The 22,980-nt window shown below is 38.7% G+C and overlaps 2 protein-coding genes across 5 annotated transcripts in view; one reads left to right on the top strand and one right to left on the bottom strand.

Annotated features, from left to right (window-relative positions):
- The window catches only part of TTC1 (tetratricopeptide repeat domain 1), a 33,024-nt gene extending 13,937 nt beyond the window's left edge, over positions 1-19,087 (top strand). For both annotated transcript variants that reach the window (XM_040573740.1, XM_040573739.1), the window contains exons 4-8: positions 321-433; positions 2,750-2,786; positions 4,505-4,653; positions 10,730-10,784; positions 18,472-19,087. In XM_040573740.1, coding sequence (XP_040429674.1) covers positions 321-433; positions 2,750-2,786; positions 4,505-4,653; positions 10,730-10,784; positions 18,472-18,605 — 488 coding nt within the window. In that variant the 3' untranslated portion in view covers positions 18,606-19,087. The remainder of the gene's footprint in view (positions 1-320; positions 434-2,749; positions 2,787-4,504; positions 4,654-10,729; positions 10,785-18,471) is intronic.
- Positions 19,088-19,283: 196 nt separating this feature from the next.
- PWWP2A (PWWP domain containing 2A) overlaps positions 19,284-22,980 on the bottom strand; it is a 39,918-nt gene continuing 36,221 nt past the window's right edge. For all 3 annotated transcript variants that reach the window (XR_005824425.1, XR_005824426.1, XR_005824427.1), the window contains 2 exons: positions 21,876-21,956; positions 19,284-21,222 (listed from right to left, as the gene is read on the bottom strand). The gene's annotated coding sequence lies outside the window, so the exon portion shown is untranslated. The remainder of the gene's footprint in view (positions 21,223-21,875; positions 21,957-22,980) is intronic.

Here is a 22,980-nt window from a genome sequence, read left to right as displayed (position 1 = left end):
CCCTCTGAACAAAAAGGATGAAACAGATTCGGGTGTGAGCACAGCATGCTGCAGTAGTGACGCTGAGCACAGGACTACTTTTCTGCTCCTATGAGGATGCTGATCTTAAAAAATAATTGGTTGTCATTGATACAAGTAGTAGCCAGTAGTGTACTTTGTCAGAAAGCAGCTACTGATTCTGACCACTGCTTTAAATACCCCACCATATATTGAGAGAGGTTTCCAAAGAAATTCTAGCCATATGATTCACTGACCATACTGGCATTTGAAATAAATGATCCGTGGTTTTTTGTTGTTTCTTTTCCCTATTGCATCTGCAGACTATAGAGAGGCAGAAGACTCATATACGAAGGCTCTGCGGATTTGTCCAGCCTGCTTCCAGAAGGATAGGGCTGTTTTGTTTTCAAACAGAGCTGCTGCAAAAATGAAGCAGGTGAATATCTTTGTTTTATGAAATGACAATTATTGTTTATATGTCAAATGAAATTATGAAGTAATTAGGGATGCATAAAGGAGGGGAAAGGAATTAAACTGTTTGCAGGCTTTGTTTGTACATTCCCTCGTGCTCCCAGTAGAAATGCTGGTACACTTGATTTTACTGAGGATTAATTCAAAACTGAAAGTTGCAATTGGAGCAGCTGTTCAAAGTTGCTTTGCTGTATTATATTTAAAACTGTTTTTTTGTTTCAAATAAACTCAAAGTTCTTGTGGAACAGATGTGTTCAAGTGTGTTTAATGTATACAGACCCATGTATTAGATTGTCTAGAAGTGTAACTAGGTAGTATTTGTTTTTAAATCAGTTTTTTTATCCAGGTTTTCAAAACCTGGGTAGTCAGACTTGTCTTCAGATAATTGGTTCAGATGCTTTCAGGCATAAATAGGGCTTCCTATCACTTTATTAATTCAGTTAGCGTGCTTCTTTCACAGTTGCTAGATAGCAGCATGGACCCTATGTAATAGGGCACTGTCCCGAGAGAATGGCTACAGCTGTCTTATCTATTTTCTATTCTATGTCCAGGGACAGATGCCCATGTGTTTCCAGAATCTGAAATGTACTGTAAGCACAAAGGAAAGCCAACAATTTAACTTATAAATTGATTTTAAAGAATTGAGGATCTCATCTTTACAAATAAGTTGCCGGACTGTCATGTAACAGGAGGAGTGAGAGGAGAACCTTTATGCCTGTTTGATCTCCTACAGTTGTATTAGTATACAGCTAGTATGTGTATTTCATACAGCTCACGCATTCTACTAGTTGACCACAACAGGAGCTAGGAGGACCTATCAACAAGCATTCAGTAATATTTCTCTGGCTCACAGGCATTGAGCGTCTAAATAAATTTAGTTGTCTGAGACACTTGTATGGCTTTTCTATCATGCTTATCATACTTTCAAAACTGTCTCTTCAGGCTATAAACATGGTGCTAAATTACCTCTTCTTTCTAAATAAGTGAAAATAAGAATTGAAGAGAAATTACTCCCTTATTTTTGCCTTGGTTTTGATATTATTACGGAAAAATAGCATAGTAACTCCTATCCTTATTTTATCTTCCTGCAAAGTGAACTTCCTTGTGGTTTTCCTCCAGTATTGATGCAGATGCAGCTCTGTCTGTAAGTGTACTGTGCAGCCATATTTAGGTGTAAATAAATTCTTGCTCAGCTAGAATTCACTCTTGGGATACTGAATTGAACGGGCAAGGAAAAAATGAAGTTCTGTAATAGCAGATGTTGGAACCTTCCAAATATGAAAGCTGTAACCTGAAAAAGCTCCTCATAATCCAGATGTTAGCTAGGAAACTAATCCAATATTTCCCAAACGAGCACAGGATAATAAAAACTGTGCACAAACTACTGTATCACCTGTATAGATAGTAGAACCTCATGGACCCAAACCTTACACTGAAAATAGATTCACATTATTAATAACTTCCCCCATTAAGTATTTTTTCTTCTATACTTGCATCACCCATTTGCTTTGCACTACCATAAAAGCTTGTCAGGCATTCTTCTGTGAGGCAGCTTCCGTTTAATGGAGAAGAAAATAGTTCCTGGGGTATAGAAATGCAGGAACTACCCTTATGAATACTACTGTGTCAATCAACAATACAGGCACAGAACAGCCTTTTTCTTTTTTTTTTCTTGAAGCCTTTTTAGTTTAGATGAAAACAGGATCTCTGTCTTGGCATTCTTGCTTTTTTTTTCTTTGTATCATTATAAGCAGATTGCCTGACTCTCATCCTCTAACTGTGGTTGTCTGGGCACACTAAAATATTGTCCCTACCCCTCCTGGCAGTCTCAGCTTCCTCGGCAAGGGACAATGCCTATATTAGCGCTAAAGGCAGTGTCTGCTTTCCAAATGTCTTTGCTCTTACAGACAGGAATTTATCTGGGAGTCCTGGGAACTGTCTATTCCAACCCCTTAATTAATTGACAAATGTAGGAAAGCTGTAGCTCGGTTAAGCCAAGGCCTGCAGATGTGACTCAGCCTTTTGATGGTTGCTTGCTGCCGGCTGTTCAGTGCAGACTGATTAGTGGGGCAGCCGCGCAGTCTGAACACTGGCAGCCTTCAGAGAGAGGAAGCTAATCGCTGTTAAAGGCTTTAAATCAGAAGCAATGGTATGAAAAGCCTTGATTACATGAACATCCCCATTCCTTGGAATGCCAGACAAACCTTTTTGCTTGCAATTGTAAGCAAGCTGTTTCCCAAGAAATATAACATACATATAACAATGTTGTTGTCTGTTCTAGGGCAAGACAGAAGCTGCCCTAAGTGACTGCAGCAAAGGTATGACTTTTGTCTCCTGTGTATCACTCTTGTGCCAGATCTTTCATGGATAAATTAAGCCAGTTAGTGCTTTACTACAGAGCTGTAATTTTGGGCATTTTTATATAAAGAATTTATAGAAAGGTTATAGTGAAAGACACCTGAATCTAAAACTATTTATTTTGTAAAATGTCTGTTGAACTTGCTGCCTGTAATAATTTACTTTCTGTTCTCCTGTGGCAATAAGACTGCTGTTGGTACTTCTTCCAAAAAAAAAAAGGAAGTATTTTATGGAAGCTGTTTCCTTATACCTACTATTTCAACCGTACCTGCTATTCCCACCAAATCTTGGTTTAATTTGAGATTCCAAAGAAGTGTGGGGCCTCACAGAATTAAAAGCCCTATCAAGTCCCTTTTATGCAAGGCTCTTGCTTGGTCACAAGGGATTATGTTCTCTTGTTTTTGTCCTGCATAGTTTTATCTTTGCAACTTCTAGTAAAATCATTTCAGCTGTGTATTGCTTTATTGCTTCTACCCACTCACCCATGCTCGAATATTTCTTAAACTCCCCATGACAGATGGGGAAAAGTGTCCAAATTACCAACCAAAAAACTAATCCAATGGCTGAGTGCCAGTGGTGCTTGTACAGTAAATTTCAGTTTGTATGTCCTAAAAGGAATCTTGAAGGTAACAAAATCTAGCTGACCTCTGTTACGGTTGGGTTTTGCCTTGTTTTGGTGGTGGTGCATTTTGTAAAATACTTCTGGTAATTTCTTGGTGGCTAAAAGGGAACAGGTCTGTTTTGCTGCAATGAGACTTAAACTAACCATTGCTTGACGCTGCCCAGGGATTTTTTTTACAAACTGCAATGGAACACTTAGCACACAGCCGAGCAATTCACATTAACCTGTAACTTGCTGATTGTAGTGTTGTCTTTCTCCTTCCAGAATAAATAAACTAGAATATTTACCTAATCTGGGGTTTAGTTGTCCTGAGAACAATTTTAATGGGTTAGCAATTAAAAAAATGGGCAGGTTTTTGTACTTCCTTTTCCTATGATGAAGAATGGATGAAGAAATCCTTGAGAAATTACCATGCTTAGGCTATTGTTAAGTTCAGTATTCAATCCTAACTGAACCAGTAAACATGCTCACAACTGCCAAGGGAATAAGGAGAAGAAAAGATTTAATTCAGTGTGAATGCCTCAGTGGTGATTTGTAGAGCTGGTATAACCTTTTGTAGCTTCCCAACACAATTTTAACTGTTTGATTTTTAGAGATATTCAGAAGAACACCAATAGTTGTTCTGGAGTTTGTCTCAACTTGCACTGAGATAAGCAAGGAAATGCTTGGTCTCCCTACTACATATATCTTTAGCTACATTTAACTTTAGGTGTAATCTAATAATATAGACTTATTATATATGCAGAAACTGAAAAATGTTATGGATTCTTGTTTCTGAAGTGTCACATGATTTCTAATGCACAAATAGAGCTTACTTCTATATAGTGATATTTCATTTAATGTCTATGATCTACGGTCAATTGCATTAGACCTTTATAGGTGGGTGTAAAGGGTGCCTCTCTAAATTATGATTTATCTCTTAAACTGTGACTCTGATTCTAAGCTGCATTATAAAACATCTATTAACATTAAGACTTTAATACAGGCTTAAGAATTCATTTCAGGGGGTATAGAAATGTTTGAAGTAAAATACTGTGTTTTGTTCTTGTTTTCCAGCAGTGGAATTAGATCCTAACTATATTAGAGCTTTGCTGAGGAGAGCAGAACTATATGAAAAAACAGAAAAACTAGATGAAGCTCTGGAGGATTATAAAGCAGTCCTAGAAAAAGACCCATCAGTTCATCAGGCCAGAGAAGCTTGCATGGTAAGCCTTTTTAGTGTACTTTGGCACAACTTTAAAACAAGGTCTTTCTTTTCCTAGTCTAAATATTCAACGCTGTTTATGCAAGCTGCTTCATACACAGTGGTGATAACTTTGAGTCTAAAAGTGTACTGTGTACTGTTTTTTTTCCTCTGGCTATACATAAGAAAGATTACACGAAATGCCACGACTTCAACGACAAGGCTCAGGTCCCTGAAGCACGGTCCTCTTTTAACCTTTATAAAATGAGTGGAAGTAAACATATGTTCTGTAAGCATATAACTACATCTTTACCTGTTGAATAACCTACCCCATGTCCCCCACAATACATGTGTGCATGCGCGGTCACCTCTCACACAATTTATCAATGAATATATTATGGTTCTTCTAGTTTGATTCTCTACCACGAATATCTTGGAACTGTTTAAATGCATTAACTTTTTTCAAACAAAGTTATTTCAATACATGCATTTTCAAATACAGCATTCTGATAAATTTCTACTAAACATTGAAATTTTGCTTGAGATTTTTAATTGTACTTATACATGCACCAGAAAAGGTTGTTTAGGTCAGAACATGTACAGTGCTGACTGTGTTAGTGAGTCACTGCTGCATTTTAGTAGCCATCACTTCAGTAAGGATCTGCAATTTGGAAATTAGAATACAAGTACCCCATAATACGGTTCTTGCTAGCTATTTAATTAGTGGGATTCAATTTTTCTTTTTGTAGAATTATTTTTCTGATTAGTGAATTTGTAGTTGAATGCCTTTATGGCATAATTATAAAATAGGTACTTTTTGATGACTTGATTAAGAGAATGGTGGAGATAAGATCTGTCTCTAGCTGTCTGAATTATGTGACTGAAGTCTGCTATTAATTTTCAAAAACTTAGTCTTTCACGTGAAGAAGGTGGCACTTCGTAGTTGCAAACAGCATTCTTTTCTGATTAAATTACTTTTTTGTTCCCAAACACGAGAGTTCTGCAGCTTAGTGCTGTGCTCCAGTGTCTGTTTTCAATCAACATTACAAATGCTTCTGTATTAAAGGCTTCTTGAAGAAACATTGTCATATCTCTGGAAGTATATTTTTAAAAATGCTTTAAAGTTACCTTGGACTTTAGTATATGGCAGCTTGGATGAACAAAGGTAAATCTCTAGAATGTCTTGAAATTCTAGTCTATCATGTAAATAATCCCTACTCAGTGGGGATTTAAAGTTATTGCTGCAGCCTGCTCATTTGAGGTTTCAAATAATTTTGTGTAAAATACAAGCAGGAAGGGACTTTTCTAGTGATACTTAGTATGTTAATGCTTGGTGTGGAAAACAGCTGTGAATTTGACAAGTTCGAAGGGTCTTTCTGCAAGAGTTGGTATAGCAAGAAGGGCAATTTGTTTTTGTGCGCAAAGCTCTCTGTATACACTGCTTGCTATTCTTAATTTTGAAAAGAGGTTATGAAGGCTGTGTTGAAATGTGGTAGGTATGCAGCTAGACAGCATGTGGTTTCGGAGGAACGTGCTAATGGAAGGTAGCTGCTATCAAACGTACAGTAGCGGTCATTTTATGTCAAAGTGGGAGCCTCAGGTCACGGTGGGTGAATGGCTCGCAAGCACCAGAGAGCCTGGAAAGAGCTGACCATCTTCTGCAGTATAAACAACTGAACTATCTTTTACTTCTCTTTTAAGATAAATGGATGCAATTTTAAAACATAATGCACAATTGAGCGCTCAAATCCATATGACAGTACTTGACTTCTAATAGCTTGTTAAATTTTCAGAGGGCATCATTATTTTAAGTTCAGCTTCACATCAGTGAACATGCAACCTATTCTGCCCCCTAAAATTAAAATAAAGTTAAAAAAAAAAATCACAAAATTATCTCTAAAACCACTTTCTGGTGTTAATGCAGAAATATATTTGCAAGGTTTGTTTAATTATTTTAATTTCCATGTGGGTAAATTATTAGTAGTGATTTGTTTTACTTTTTTAATTCCTCTCCCCCTCGTACCCCCCTACTATGGTGTTGTACTGACACATTAGAAACTACTTTAATAGCATATTAGACAAGAAGGCTTGCCTGAAATTACTTCCTTTGGGACTGGATCAATTGCACTTAGGGCAGAAAAATATTCTGCTTAACCGTGTAACTCTTGTTAGTGTTAAGGGTAAGAACAGATAAACCCATGAACTGCCAGCTGCTTTAAAAGCTGTCCAGTCGCTTTCCTTATGTTAGCGCTGGTACAAGTTCATGACGGACCCTACATGGATAGCTGGTTATTTTTCTACATATAACATGCCAGAAGGAAAACCATCTATCTACAAGGAAAGAAAAGCCAGCAACCAACAACCCCCAGAGTGAATAGGTTTGTATCGCCATGGCTTTCTGCTGTCAGATGCAGACTCAGATCTACTGCAATTACTAGCGAGAAGGAAAGAAGATGTGGTCAAGGCAGTGCAGGAATTGGGGCCATCACTTCTGGCAGCACCCAGTGACAAGGTCAGCTTACCGTACTGTGAAACAACCCCCTGATGCTTGTTGCATGCACGGCAATGGTTTAATAAATGACGAGCTTGTCAAACATCATTACTGCATGGACAGTGAATGCGATGCATCCATCATAGTCTAGAAAAGATTATTTGTGTTGGCCTCATCTATAGTCTCCTAGCTGAGACTGTGGCTTATTTGATCCAGGAATTCAGCCAAGGAGTCTGCTGACGTTTCTAAAGGAAGCGACGGGATTTAGTTTTTGTAGCTTGTAGCCTTTTAGCATTAGCCTAGATCCAAAAAGAGGCCTAGTGTAATCTAGTCAGTTATTTGGTAAAGTAGCCTTTGGTGCATTTCAGCAGCTCTCCATACAAAGAGTGACTGTGAAGATCAGACAACTTGTTATGAACCACCAGTCAGGACTCCACAGATTAAGACTTGGGAACACTGTTAGTAGTTGGTTCAAAGTGTGAAGAATTTGAAATACTTATTTTGGCTGATCGGAACCCCCTAAAAGTATAGGTACCATCTCTTATATCTCTTGCAAAACCACAATCTTCCTTCAGTGTGTTTGCCTCTAATAATCTCATAAAAGTGCCAGCGCTCAGTTACCACTGGAGATTCCTTCTAGGAAAGGATCATAAAAAATGCTGCTGTTCTTTCTGGCCATCTTTCAGGAATGTTTTAGAATGATCAGTACTTCTTAATTTTTGTAGCTAGGAAGTACAAACGTTGACTGTTACACATGTCTTTTGCTCCTTGACCTCCTTTTACTAGGCAGAGAGTTTAGGCTCACATGTGGTACAGAACACTTTGTACAAAACGCCCTCAATTTACGCTGCAGTGGGATGTAGGGCATTCTGTTCTGAGTTGATCCCGTTCTTTGTCAAGTTTCAGGGTAGAAGCAGTCTTATGAGATTGAGGCTTAAATCTCACCTCTTGAAAATTTGTTAATGAAATACTGACAAAGCTAGTCCTACACTTTTAAAAATATCCATAATATCTAAATTTTATAACAAAAAACAATTCCAGACTCCACGTATGTAGTTAGCGTATCTGTAATACACAGGGGGACTAAGAGGCTCTGCTTTGTTGTAATGTAAATTGCAGTGCTCTTTGCAGAAATAGCGCAGCACTTCTGTGCCCCCACTGGTAATGAAAATGATGCATCAAGAGAATCTGCAAATTAGCCTCATTCACTGTTGGAGCCAATCTTTCTTCTCCCCATATGTAGAAAATATTTCACATGCTGCTTTAGGGAATGGCATAATCTTATTAAATGGTGTTTATAAAAAAGAACTAAATACACAGTAGTTCTTTGATTCTTGATTTGTTAGCTGCTCTAAAATTTCAGTACTGTTTGTATTTCAGGAGTACAGCGCTAGTGTTTTGATTTTAAAGCACCCTGTTACACACTTCAGTTACTTGTGACATCCTCAATGTCAAATTAAACAGTTGGATATTATAGCGTTTTGTGGTCAAAACCCTATTGATCCTTTCCTGGAAAGTGTTTAATTATGTGGTATCAATCTTTAGGTTTTGTTTTTAGCAGGTGCATAACAGTGTTGGGTGAATTTTAGCTTCAGCACAGTTTCTGAGGGACTGGCAGACCAGATAAACTTATTTACCAAAAGAAGCTGTACTTTGAGATATTTATCGTAGACACCAGATAAATAGCTGTTTATGGATACCTTTCTGTAGATACATAGCCTTGCAGGTATGTTTCTGGTGTGAGAAATGCTGAGTCTGTGGACTAGGACTATTCAGACCGACAAAACATGGAACATGTATTCCAGATCAAGTTATTTGTGTCTTTATTTCCTGCTAAAGCATGATCTCCAAATGTGAGAGAGACTCTGTGTATATCAAATTGATCCAAGACTTAGCAAATGTCACAGCCACAGTGCAAACCGAATTTGGGGCCTGGGGATATCCACACGTTTTCATGCAGGCAGCTTGGGTCCAGATCTGCACCCAACTTAATAACTCCCTCTGGGTCAGCAGGAGTCAGATGAGGTCTGACCGGGCTAATTAGATCTGGCTCACTGGTGATACTGGGCCTGGTCTGGTTTCAGACTTATCCATCCGTGTGTATGTGCATTGCACTCCTTAGTGTTCATTTTTCAGTTTTTATGGGGTATACCACCTCTATTCCCCATCAGTGTAGAAAACGAATGTATTTACCTGTGTTCATCAGTGTACATACTGCTTTGAACAAGAATAGTCAGACAGTCTTTGCAGCACATGTTATTTTTGTTTTTTTTCCTTCCAGAGGAGAACACCTTATTTCTCTGTAGCAATGATATCAGAACGACAAACCCGTGATGCTCTGTGAGGACTTGAGCTATAAAATACAGGAAGGAACAAGATTAGGAAATTAAATTCTTTAACTATGTTCAGAAGCCAATTATCACAAGTGAGATGTATAAGGAGTGAATTGCACACCTGTTACCATGGTTTGCGACTGTAATTAATTTACTGATAGTACCATTACAGCAAGTCTGTCTTATCTGCAGTGACCTCCATGAGAAGAGACAGCATAGTTATGCATGTAACTGCATTCTGACCTGCCAGGATTGTATAGTAATAAGTATGGTATAAAAAGTTGAAATAGTTGCTTCTGAAAATATGAAAAAGAGGTATAAAAAGTAACATTTCATTCACAATATATTTTGTTTTAATATATTTAACTTATGAACAGTAAATACATAAACGATGCAATGGTAAACTTAGTTGTAGTAAATATAAAATTATAATTCTAAATGGTGATTACAATCATTGAGTAAAACACCGGTACTGTATAAAAATGGAAGATGAGTCACAGTTGGTTTAGGTGTAAATGGGGATCTCAAATCATAGGAATGCCTAGAATACTGTGCAGTTATGTAATGCTCATTAGAACCATGAGAAGCTTTTATCTATGATGGTGCACAGATCTTAACTTCCTCAGTTTTGAGGAGAAAAAAAAAAAAACTGTTCCTTGGACTAGTACCTTGCTCAGGATGAACTTGTTGGGAGTTCCCTACCCATTTGTAATACTCTCTCCTCATTAGAAGCATGCCAACATTGCATAATAAAGTGCTGCTTATTAAACTACATACTGAAATTCAGTGATCTTCTGATAAAATATTTGTATGTAGATCTTCATGTTTTCATTGTGGATTCACCTGAAGCGGCATGCCAGTGAGAGCAGACGTCATAGATGTTATTCTGTGTTTGATTAATTCCTCTGACCTCTCTTAAATTATATTTAATGTGTGCGGCAGAGGAAATAGGGCTAAAACATATATTAATTATAAATCTCTTAAATTCAGTAACTTTTAAAATACTAGGCAAACAGATCAGATTTGTTTTTCAGTAGTAAAAATTCATGCCTGTATGAAACTTGCACTTGCAAGTTATGACTTGCTGCTTATGTGAATTGATGTCACAGAATGAATGACAGGTTTCCAAAATAAGATAAGTGTTGGTTTGACATAAGGATTTTTTAAAGCTGTAAACTGTATATCCTTGGTACGTGTATGAAAATTACATAAGCTTAAACTACAGTGTTATTGAAAGCGTGGATCTGATTCCAGTTTTTTCTTCTTCTCCACAGCGATTACCTAGACAAATTGAAGAACGGAATGAAAAATTAAAGAAAGAAATGTTAGGTAAGTAGCATGTACATGTAACTTGCATAATAATCATTGTAGTCTACTAGGAAAATAAAAATTTGTGACTAGGATCTCTAATACAAAATTTAAAGAAGGTAAGTTTTAAAGGAAATACATGTGTTAAACAAAATTCACGATTTCTTTCTAGTTCTCCGTTGCTTAGTTCTACTTACAGTAAGTTCTAGCCAAATAATTTTCCCCTACAGAAAAGGCTATTAGTTAAATTTAAAGACAAAAATACTCAAGACCTTCTAAAACAACATGTAAAAGCAGGGGGAAATGGTTTGAAACAGACCAACTGCTCTGTCCTTTCTTTCTGCAAGTAAACATTTAAAGGATGCATTCCCATGAATGGGTTAAAACAGGTTTTTCACTAAACCGTACATTTAAAAAAAAGTCAACCAGCTGTAATAACTGAGCATGTTTGATCTTGTGTCTGAAGAAATAAATTTGGTTCTTTTTGTAGCATTTTCCACCTATAGACCTCCAAGTCTTCATGTTTATCCTGGTTTATATATAGTGTTTCAGCTTTGTTTGTGTTAAGGCTGGATTAGGCCTACCCTAGTGTTACAGACAGGCCTCTGGCCTTGCTGAGATAAAAGTGGATTTCCTAACTACATAGCTCATTATATTTTGACTTTTACAATTTATACTAAACGATACTGTTGACTGAACTTCTTTGTGGAAAAGAGAATGTGATTAATATAAGCCATTTGAATGTGTGGGCCTCCAGCATTGTGTTGTGTGGTATCGCTTGGATAGCACCATAACTGGACTGCTCTATTTCAGAAGAGTAACTACTTCAGTAAAATCGCCCAAGCATGATTGGTTTTCATGTGTAATACTAATTTGCATAAAGCACTTCCTAGCATAACTCACAGAGTTTTAATTAAACCAATAATTTTAGGGTGACCCCCTTCCCCCCCCCGCCAAAAAAAAAGACTGCTGCCAACACTGTCTGTTGCCTCCTAGTTAAAAAGATGTGTTAAGTTCTTATAGGTTCAAAACAGTGCAGAAGCTACTCTGACAGTCTGGTGCTTTTTAAAATGAGTTTCTATTTTTACATCATTTTTTCATTTGTGCTGTTTAGAAAATCCACACAAAAGAGCAAGGACAAATGACAGTGTAAGATAAAAAAGAGAAACTGTCTGTACCTGACCTGTTTCAGAAACGGCTGTCAACAGTTACGTGTTTACTCATTCTAGGTGTAACAAGTAGATGAAATGCATTTTTAAGATGAGTAGGCTTTGTGAGTTTGGGATAGTGTTTTGTTATTCTGTGGAGAATCAGGTTAAACTCAGTTTGTCTTGCATACAATAGCATTAATTCCTAAAATACTTGGGAAGAAGAGACTCTTTCAAGAGCTTCTGCTGTAGTTGATATTTTCCTTTAATATTTGCTTCTTGCTGTGCAGGGAGTCTGGTTTGCTCTTGTTTTGTATCTGTCTTGACCTATTAAATTTAAATAAAGCTGCAGTAAGGCTTTTTAGAGCTGCTGTGCATCACATTTTGTTTCTACCATTGTGCTTAGATGAAGTTATAAATAAATAAGGTTAAGTGTGGTAGTGGTATAAATGAAAGAAAAATGCAGAAAACCTTCAGAAGGATCATGACTATTTGTAGGACAGGGGGATGGTTTTCAACAGAGAGTAGTAAGAAAACAGCTTCTGAAGAATTCTCCCTTTGTACCATCCTTAACGATGTTTGAAGGGCCTAACGAATCAGAAGGGCCTGCACTGACACAGTAAATCCAGCATTACAAACTGTCATTGCAAACCTAATTCTATATTGGTAATTTTTGTCTAGATTTCAGACTAGATGTGAAATTACTTAAGTGTTAATCCAGTAGCAGTTAGGATTTGAGAACTGGACTGGCCTTTTGGGAACCAGTTCAGGCTGTGTATATTGGGATCCTAGAGATGGGAATCCCTTCTCGGTGATGTTAAATATGCGAAAGGGGATGTTCTGATGTTTACTGGTGTAAACAGCCAGGAAAATCCCACTAAGAGTGGGTCTGTATAGCATATAACCCTATTTTCACTGACAAACTCTGTGTGACAGGATTCACATAAATTGTCACTTTTTTTTATAATTACATGGTGTAATTTGGGCATTTATTCTTGGCACTGGTTGTGATCATTAGTGTGTCATAAATTGGGGATATTTTTCTGTAATACATTCTCTTAACAGAAAACTTGAAATTAAATTTTGAATATGGGCAAGAACGAGACTCACTTTATTTGTTATTAAATGCCCTATATCCTGTATTTAACAGAGGCAGCAGTGATGTCATGGATCTACTGATGCAGGCCTGGGAAGGAGATACTTCTCAGGGTTTTCAAAGTGCTGCTGCTCCATGTGAGGTTAAATAAAAACCCGACAACTGAAAAAGGGTTGGGGAGGCTAAGTGGGAGGTCTAGGAGTATAAGATGACAAACTTGATGCAGCATGGTGGTTAAGGCATTTCTTTGGATTCTTCTTGTTGCATTTGTTTTAAGGTGCTTCAACTATTTTTTGAGAACTTCATTAATGCTCTTTGCCTGTTGAGTACTGTCAGAACAGACAATTGCTTGCTGTAATCCATTAGGGGATTATTGGTTAAACAGTAGCAGGTGCACAAGGATTCATTCACCTGCTTGCTCACAGGAGAGCCAGCTGTGGTGTCCAGGTTTTACCCCAGATTTTGTGATTTCCAGGAGCAAGTCAGATCATCCAAATAGTTCCAGGGTCAGCCTGGTCCAGGAGCACTTGCACTAAAGTTAAATTAATAATTGACAATATATTCGAGAAAGAATGTCACACTTCATCATGCTTTGGCTCCTTTTGAAGTTTGAATATTGCCTTGAATTCCTGTTTTAGTCAGTGAATCAGTCAGTAACATTGTTTTTTCTAGGTCTTTATTCTTTCAACTGAAAGGAAGCACTTGTACACCTACCCAGCTGAGTAATGCCCTGAAAACTGGAGCTGTGTATAAACTAAAATACACACACACACATATATATATATATATATGTATACTAAAAAAAAATGGAGTGTATCTTCCTCCTTCCCCAAGTGTTTCCTGTTTTCCAGTGCTATGGCTCATTACCACGTAGTTTGTCAGAAGCTGAAACTACTTCACAAGTGATTATATGTAAATAAATCAGGGTACACATCCTTGGCTGGATCTTCTTTTCCAGTCTAGCTAGCTATGAATTCTTGCGTGTAAATGGTAGCACATGTGATTAATGAAATTGTTGTTGTTAGAAAAAGCATGGTTTACTGCCTAGTTCACTAGGTAAAGCAAAAGCTGCTTGCACAAGCAAAGCAAGGAATCCGTTCACCACTTCCAGTCGGCAGGCAGGTGCTCAGCCACTGCTGGGAAAGCAGGGCTCAGCATGCGTAATGGTTTTTTTTGGGAAGACAAATGCCATCACTCCCAATGTCTCCCCTTCCTCCGTCTTTATTCCAGCTTTTATTGTTGAGCATGATGTGGAATTCCTGTGGTGTGGAATATCCCTCTGGGCAGCCTGGGCCAGCTGTCCTGGTCCTGTCCCCTCCCAGCTTCCTTGCGCACCCCCAGCCTCCTTGCTGGTGCACGAGGAGCTGAAAAGCCCTTGGCTCTGTGTAACATGGCTCTGCGACAACTAAAACATTGGTGTGTTCTCAGTATTTCCATCAAAAATCCAAAACACAGCATCGTGTGAGCCTCTACAAAGAAAATTAACTATTCCAGCCAAAACCTAGACTAGATGATCTCTAAAGGTCCCTACCAACTCAAGCCGTTCTGCAGTTCTTTCCCTTTATGCTTTCATAACATGAGCATCCTCTGTTTCAGTCACTGCCCAGGATTAGAACACATACTAACCCTTTCCTGTGTTGTTTTTTTAATTTCTCTTCAGATTTTAAAACAAAAGATCTCTAGCTGTTTGTGGAACAAGCTAGTCTTGTTTAGACTGAAATTAGTGTGATAACTAGGACCAGCACCTTTGGGGAGAGGGTGTGAGGTGAGAGGAAGCTTGGACCTGTTTCAGCAAAGTTTAACAGCTTGTGATCTGTGATGGCGATGCAATTTTCTGCATAGCCGTAGGAAAGCCAAGTATATTGGATATAAAAAATTGGGATGGAACGTGCCAATCTGTGTAACCCATTTCATACAAATAATGCATCAAACCTGATCAGCTTTCAGCTTAAGTCATAAAATGAGTGAGTTCCAGACAATAATGTACCTGTGATTAATGGAAAGGCCTATCAGAGCACATCACCTGGACTTTTTGATCAATAAGAGCTTTTTGCAACTACTTAAGGTTAGTGAAAATGTTTATTAGGCTTAATGCCTGAAGAATGAGTTTCTTCTTTGATACTGAAGGGTATAGTGTATTTGACACTAAGCTGCTGAAGCCCAGTACTGTGTGTAGGGAGAACATGAGGTCACTTAAATAGTTCAAACCAGAACTGATATGCAATTACTTTGGGTTCAGTCCTTCCCTTATTAGTTAGGGAAGGGAAGATGACTTGTCCTGATTCTTTCAATTACTTCAGAAATGTTGGTAATGCAAAAAGTTATACGAAGATGAGACCTTCCCACAGAACTTATTTTAAATATATGGCTTTTCAGCTTCCAAACAACACATTAACACTAGGAACTATATTCAAAGAATTGCCAGGAAGACTCAACAGCAGTCAATTCTGGCTGTTACATCAGGAATAAATAGTGAGAAATCTTTTGTGCATCTGCCTTTTGCAATAGGACATTAAATTTCAGTTTAGGTGAATCACAGACTTCTGAGCCCTAAATTGACTTTTACTAGTTAGTTTTCCTGTAACCTCTGAATATTGTTTTGCTGAATAAATTTGACATGCTGGAGTTCCAGGTGAGAAGTAGATGTACGCTCTTTAAAACACAAAGAACAAGGTCTATGGAAATAGTGTCTCAAGAGAGAGTGGCCCTGCTCCAGGACAAGTGAGTGTTTGACTGCTGAGAACTCTTTGCAGCTGAGTCACAGCTCCACAGACTTTTTTGTCTCCCACAAGCACAGTCTCTCTTTTAAGAGAACTTGTCTTTGGAGGAAAGGGGAGGTTGGACTTAACTACAGATCTAAATTTCGGGATGAAAGGAGAGTGCGGGAGGAGGAAATGGTGCTTTCCTACAATGATGGGTTTATGTGCTTCAAGCAGCAGGAACAATGCTTGGGGCTTGAGTTCCCGGAAAAGGCAAGGCTTTCTTCTGCTTTATTAACAATTCAATAAATGTGTCTGCACCAAAAGGCATTGCAGTATGTGGGTTTAAGTGATAGGCTGGTGACCTCTAACTGTATTGTCTAATACTCAGTCACAGCTTGCGTGAGACAAAGAATAAAGGATTAAATATATAATCTTTAGCTTCTCCCAAAGAACTGGCCTGGCTACAAGTAAGAATGCCAAGGCGGTTGTTCTGTGTTTATTGGCTCTGGTATGACCGGAAAAGAGCCATCATACTCACTCCAATTAGAAAAGGCCTTTCAGTGTTTCCTGAAACACGCAAACTTGTCTGCCTGCTCCTGAGCCAGCTGCAATGCTGGGATAACTTGTAAACTGTTTACAACTGTCTGTAGGAATGCCAGACTATGCCAAATTCTTCCACCAGTAGACAAAGACACATCTCACCCCAAAACGTGGAACTAAGCAATGACCAAGTGTTTGTCTAAAAGTACAATAGCAACTATTCATCCCCATCCTAGAGATGCTATGAACATCTGTAGAGCTTTATAACCAAAGTGCATTTAGGATGCAGTGTAGAATTATGAACTTGACTTAGAAATTTATACCAAACAGTGTAGCAATAGATAAATAAACAGTAGAAGGAAGCTAATCCTAGCTGAGCCACCCACTGGAGTAACCTTGGCCAGATCACTCAGTCACCTCATCTGTTAGGCCAAACAGGAGAAAAAAATCAAATTGAAGAAATTGCCCCACCAACTAGCTGCTTTTGTAGACCAAGGTTGCTTTTTATTTTTTTTCCCTGTATAGGGCCACAGAATTTCCATTTTGACTCACAAAGACCAATCTTGCTTTAAAATAGTTACACAAATATCTGAAAGATACCCAGTTGTGAACCAACACCTTGATGCAAAAGCTTAATTACATTGGCATGCTTGGGAGTACTGTAGTAACAATAACTGTTAGTTTCTTTATGCAGGATTAAGTTGTTCCTTAAATTGTTTGCGTTTTCCCCTGGTTTGTTTCTTTTTGTATTTTCTGTGAACGTACTCAGAAAAAGTTCCCCCTGCCCCCTGTTCAGTTTTGCAGATGTCTATTTTGGTTTATTGGGGTGGTGATTAACCTGACTTGAACAGTTGCCAAATAGCATGCCCCTTATCTCTTACATCCACTGGGTAAGTTGAGACTGATAGTTTCAGTTCTGAGCACAGTCACAGGGCTGCAGCATCATGCAAGGCAAATGACTTGATCCATTTGTACCATGTAAATGCTGTTCGTCTCTTTGCAAAGGACTTGTGTAGGGCTTGGCTTCTTACATTCCTGTATTTGTTCATCATTCCTGCAAAAGTAGGCGGCTTTTTAAAAGGTGGTGTGTAGCCTGTGGATGCAAACCTAGGGTAGGCTTCAGCTTGTCAAAACTTCTGATTGTTTTTTGGGAAGTTAGTCTACTATTGTGCATTGAAGCCAAGAGGAAAATAATGTTCTTAGTGGGGAACCAACCGTCTTTCTCCTTTGTCTTATTATGCCAGGGATCAGCTAGCTTGTGTTTAGCCAACATAAAGTTGCTACCTCTGCTTTTTGTTTGATTTTATGCATTTTATCTATTTGCTTTATTTATTCTACAATCTATATAATTATTTTTTAATGCTGTCCTTTGGTTGTCCTTCTTTTATAGGTGGTAGCAAGACTCATTTTCTAGAGTCAGAAACCTTGTGTAGTATATATTAATCAAGCCCTTAGATTTTATTAACTACCATACTGTGTATATATTTATCACTGCTAATTAAATATTGGGTGCTTAGAACTCCTTCCAGTGATAAGTTAGCTACAGAGAGCTGTAGTTGTGAAGGTGAGTTCGTGATAATACATCAGATGACACCCTGCCAAGTTTTTGCAAGCAAAAGAGTTATAAAGTTCTATGCTTCAAAGGGAACTGCTTAGCTTGCAGGTACAGGCACATTTGTATGGATTGATTTCTTTTAATGTTCTTCATATCAATGTACACATTTAGAAAGGGATCCGTAGCAATTACACGTGAGCAGAGTTTGAGCTTTGGTTTTCTCTGTTTCTTCTGGTAGTCTAGGAAACTGGGTAGTTATAACATACTTGAATGTTTTTAGAACTGTAGCCGCACCAAAAGTGGCACGAACTGAAAAACTTGTGTTAGAAAACTGAGCATTGGCAGCTATCAAAATTATATCCAAGTGTAAGTACAGGGGAGACCAGCCCTCTTCTGTGAGCTGTTCAACTCTCCTTAGTTAGGACCTTACGACCTGAGGAAATAAAGAACTTCTGGACAGCTGTAACCCCCAAAACTGACATCATAACTGCCCCCCCTTTTTTTTTTAGTTTATGTAAGAGCCTAAGTATTCAACTAACTGGAGAGATTTCCACGGCATTTACCTTAAGTTAGTAGATAAACTAATAGAGCTGGACTGTGTATTTGGGCATAATTCAGTGGGAGTTTTCCCTCTGCTTACTACTCACATATTTCTTTTTCATTGTAGGCAAACTGAAAGATCTTGGGAATTTGGTTCTCCGCCCCTTTGGCCTGTCAACAGAAAATTTCCAGATAAAACAAGATTCATCAACTGGTTCATATTCCATCAATTTTGTTCAAAATCCAAACAACAATAGATAACGTGAATTCATTCTAGTTCTGCTGGCTTTCAGGCTTTGTGACCGTGTGCTTGCACGTACCACTAAAAGGAATCAGCAGACATTCTTCACGCTATCCAAGTGAAGATAGACTCGAGCATTTTCATTTCCCTGCTTGTAAAATTATTTACAACGTGGATGTACAGAAAGTAATTTGACTTCTTAGTGATAACTATGTCCAGTGTGTGATTTTTCAGGTGCAGTTTTTGGCATGTCCAACAGTCAGGTTCATTATTTTGGCCCATTCAATGCTGGCAACAACATTCTAGCAAGTAATTCAGCTGAATCAAAATGCCTGTGCACCTGTGGCCAAGAACAAAGTCTAACAGTGTCTTGGGGGATTAATGCAGCTAGCAGAAGCACTTCTCCACGCTCAGCAGGTGGATATGACTGACAGCATGCATAGAACCAAGCTGACCTCTTCTGTGGAATATTTTTTTCTTTGTAATAAAGGCTTGGTATTTCTGTTGGTTTGCATTGTGAAGTTCTTGCTTTGTATGATTCCTTCCCATGGGGGTAGTATTGTTAAAAATGCTTATAAATAGCATACTTGCAAGACATTATTTTGAGCCATTTGAGTTTTTTTCTCTTGCTTATAGCAGCATCAGAGACTACCCTTACCTCAGAGTTTGTTTACTTTTTATTTATTTTGAAGATGACAATTTTGAAGATGACATGGACATTACGTGCCAATATATATACACCTTGTAACAGTACCCTAAAGTTAATGAAATTTGCTTGTCTGAGATTCATTACAGCTATTCATAGTGGCCAACAAGTGATATTGCAGTTGATTGCAAAAGATTCTTGTAGACTTTGAGAACTTTGAAGCATCTGCAGATAGATAGATGCATAAGAAGAAATACATATACATGTGGGTGGTTTTTCAAGGGTTTTCAGGTTTTGAAGGGGTGTCTTTTATTTACTACTTACTGTTTTTTATATCAATGCTGAAATGTTTGCATTGCAGGCATTTTTCAGTTGTCTCCATGCAGCTTTCAGTACATGATTTAAATAATTAGTGGTAGCTGTCTGATAGCTATTAGTCATCATCTTACATTTCAAGAAGTGTTTTTTTGGGTCCTTAAGGACTGAAATTGTAGTAGTTGCGTGTCTTGAGCTCCAGTCTTTACACTGATAGGCCTGAAAGGAATAGTCTCTCAAGCTAAGGTTTCTTGGTGCTTTTCTTCCATTTTGACAGTGCATGCTTAAAGGTGTGTGGTGGTGGTGTTTTTTTTATTGTTGTTTAACTATATCCTGATGCATTTTTAGTTTTGACTTTGTTAACTGTTTATAAACCATTTCATGTCTGCAAGGAGTATGTATTACATCTGTGGGAAATAAAATGTCATCATTGTCAAAAGAAGAAAAGACCTAATTCACAGTGAGGCCTATGCTGCCTTTAACATCTTCTGCATAATTAAAATGTCACTTAACTAAACAAAAAGAGCCTCTAGGATTTCCATGTGCTTAAACTGTAACTACGTCTTATTTTACTGGAGTACTATTCCAATCATGCAAGGCTCAGTTGTCTTTGCTAAAATTGGGCAGACTGGTAGGTGTGTAAAGGGGAGGTTTTAAAGAAAGATTTTGCTCCTGGGAGCAGCCACAAGGTAGCAGGAGCTGGAGAGGTGTTTGCCAGCCAGATGCTCGGTGTGTTGGGCTCCGGTATCAAGGGAGAGGGGCTGAGCTTACCTGGGCTATGAGGGAATGTGCTGGGAGAGGTGTGCTCACACCTGGAGTGTCTGCAGGTCCAGAGTGGCTCATTAGCTGGCTTATTGCTGGCAGCTGTAAAACCATGCTGCTCTCAGAACTGAGCTCTTCAGGCTCAGGGAAGGTTTATTAGCTTGGACAGAATGTTGGGACTAGTGTAAATCTTGCTAATTTTTCCTGAAACCTGGAGTACCATGGAGCAGAGGTGTCCAAGCTCCAAAGGAGCCCTGGGCAGAGGCAGTGCTGGGCTGGCTGGAACTCAGAAGCTCAGCCTGAGCCCAGACTGAGGAGCCACTGGGGAACATGAATTGTGCTTCACCAGAGCTCCCAGTTGAGCACACATCAGGTAGAGATGTCAGTACTTGCTGTTACAGGCTCCACATTGAAAAAGCGGCTGGCCCTGGAAGCAGTACGGTCTGGCTGGAGCTGGAGCAAGGCTCCACTGCCGAGCTTCACTAGGTAACGCCTGAAAGGTGGGGAAAGGAGCGCATCTAGGGTTTTGTCTGGTTTAGCAACATCAGCAGTAGTCCTGCATCACTGCATGAGGCAGCTTAGGTCTGGACTCTGGGTATCACTCACCTGCAATATATGTGCTCTTAGACCACACATAAATGGAACCATGTGGAAGCTACTGTGGATACTGTACGTTTGTATCCTTTACTACCAATTAATGGCTACCTTTACTCAGCCTGTGTGTGTTTACCTATTATTTACCAGTGTATGGCTATTGTGCAAAGTTACAGGCAGTGACTTAGCAAGCTGCTGCTTTGTCTTACAAAGGAGTTTGGTGACAAATATTCTTCCTTCCATTCTGATCTGGCTTCACATCTTTGAAGGCCTGGAGGGCTGCAAATATGCCTTCTTGGGGGGAGGCTGGTTCAATTATTCTGGAAAATAAAAGCACAACAAAACTTTTGATATTTCTACCTGCTGCACAAGCACCTAAAAAAGGTGTGCAACTTCCCTGCTGAATGCCTGCTGTGTACCTCCAGTTTCCAACTGAAAGGAAGAACAAATGAAGCTGAAGGATTGCAGTTGATTTGCTTTTCACACTTGTGTTTGTAATTTAATTGCATTGTGTGAAAGAGGCAGCTTAATGTCACTGGAACTTGCACGCACTGTTACAGAGGACTCAAATCTATAGGTCATATGTACTCAAAGTGCCACTCTAAGGCTAGAATAGAAACCTCTGGACTGTATTATCTGACATTACAGCAAGTTTTCCTCTAGGTAAAACTCCAATTAATTGCCTAATGGAAGCCCTTTTGCATTGTCCAAATCCTAAACAGCTGCTTTTTTTTTTGGCTTTTTATTTTTAAAGGGATTTTTTTTTATGTCTAAATTGGTCATCACAGCTGCCAAGAGAAAGGTAATTGGTACTTCCTCCTGTTGTAATTGGCCACAAATCCACTGCATTGCCAGGGTGTTTTGAGGCACATGCATTGGGTTTACAACCTCTAATAGGAAAAAATGTTTTATGAAACAATCTTTTAAACATAAATGCGCTAAACCAACAACTTCCCTTGCTTCCAATACTCACCTTGTGTTTTCAAGAAACATTCCTTTTTTCCACTTGGCGTTGTCTGTCCTCGGCTCCCAGCCTTTGTTCCTTCTTATTCCTCTGCAAAAATAAATGCTTTTAGTACCTGGCATTTTCTCCCTGTGCATGTTTGCATAGTAACGAGGGGGCCTGCTGGTCTTCTCTGTGAGCTGAAGAGACAGGGCTTCAAGTCTCTCCCTACAAAGAATTTTCTCCAGGCTTTCCATAATGTTTGTGTCTCAGACCTTCATCTTTTTTTGACATTGAAGAAAGGACATCAGAACCAATGCTGAGATTTGTCCCCCTTCTGCTCTATATGTTCTTGCTCACTTCTTCCTTGTTTAAGTGCTCAAACACTGTGAGTTCTTTTGGCAACAGCTGTGCCAAGTTTTAGACCTCTCCTAAGCCTTTTCTGAGCTAACTGGTTCCTGAGACACAGAACCCCTTTCCTGCAGCTGCGGGCAAGTTTTCCTTGCTTGTGTTACTGCAGCTAAACACCGAATTAAGTCATGTTTTCTTTGGTAGGCCTGGCTTACTGAAAAATACAAGTTGTTTTGTATGATTTCCTACCACGCTGTTGCTTACCAACATTTTCAGGAGTGACTTTTGGTTTGCCTCTCAGTCACAGACAAAAGAGTTGACTAGTAGAAGGCCTGGCAGGATCTCATGGGAAGCATCCCAAGTTGAAGGACAGTGGAAATTTTTTTGAGATTAAGATCCTTAATCTAAGTGTGCATCATTTATTTAATATTGTGGATGTTTATCTATAAATATTACATATATTGTTGAGTGCAATGCCAGGTAGTGCATCTCTATAATTAAATTCACTAAGCCTGGTTCAATGACAAGATCTATTTTTGATGGACTAACTCTAGACTGTAGCCACCAACTTCCAGGACGCGGATTTTTGTCTCTAGACATCATAATATGGTGCAAAGTAACATATCCAGGATGTCATGTTTCAGAAAATAACTTCAGAAAACTGAGTGTCCAGTCTGTCTCCATCACTTCAGCTTTTCATTACAAGGGCACTCAAAAAGTAGCTCATCCATTTTGTGGTGGGGCCGTTAGCACCATTTCCTGAGCTTTACAAGCACATCCAGTG

The sequence above is a fragment of the Cygnus olor genome, chromosome 14 (assembly GCF_009769625.2).
Source record: "Cygnus olor isolate bCygOlo1 chromosome 14, bCygOlo1.pri.v2, whole genome shotgun sequence".
In the NCBI taxonomy this organism is placed as follows: domain Eukaryota; kingdom Metazoa; phylum Chordata; class Aves; order Anseriformes; family Anatidae; genus Cygnus; species Cygnus olor.
This window is presented reverse-complemented; position numbering and strand designations above follow the sequence as displayed.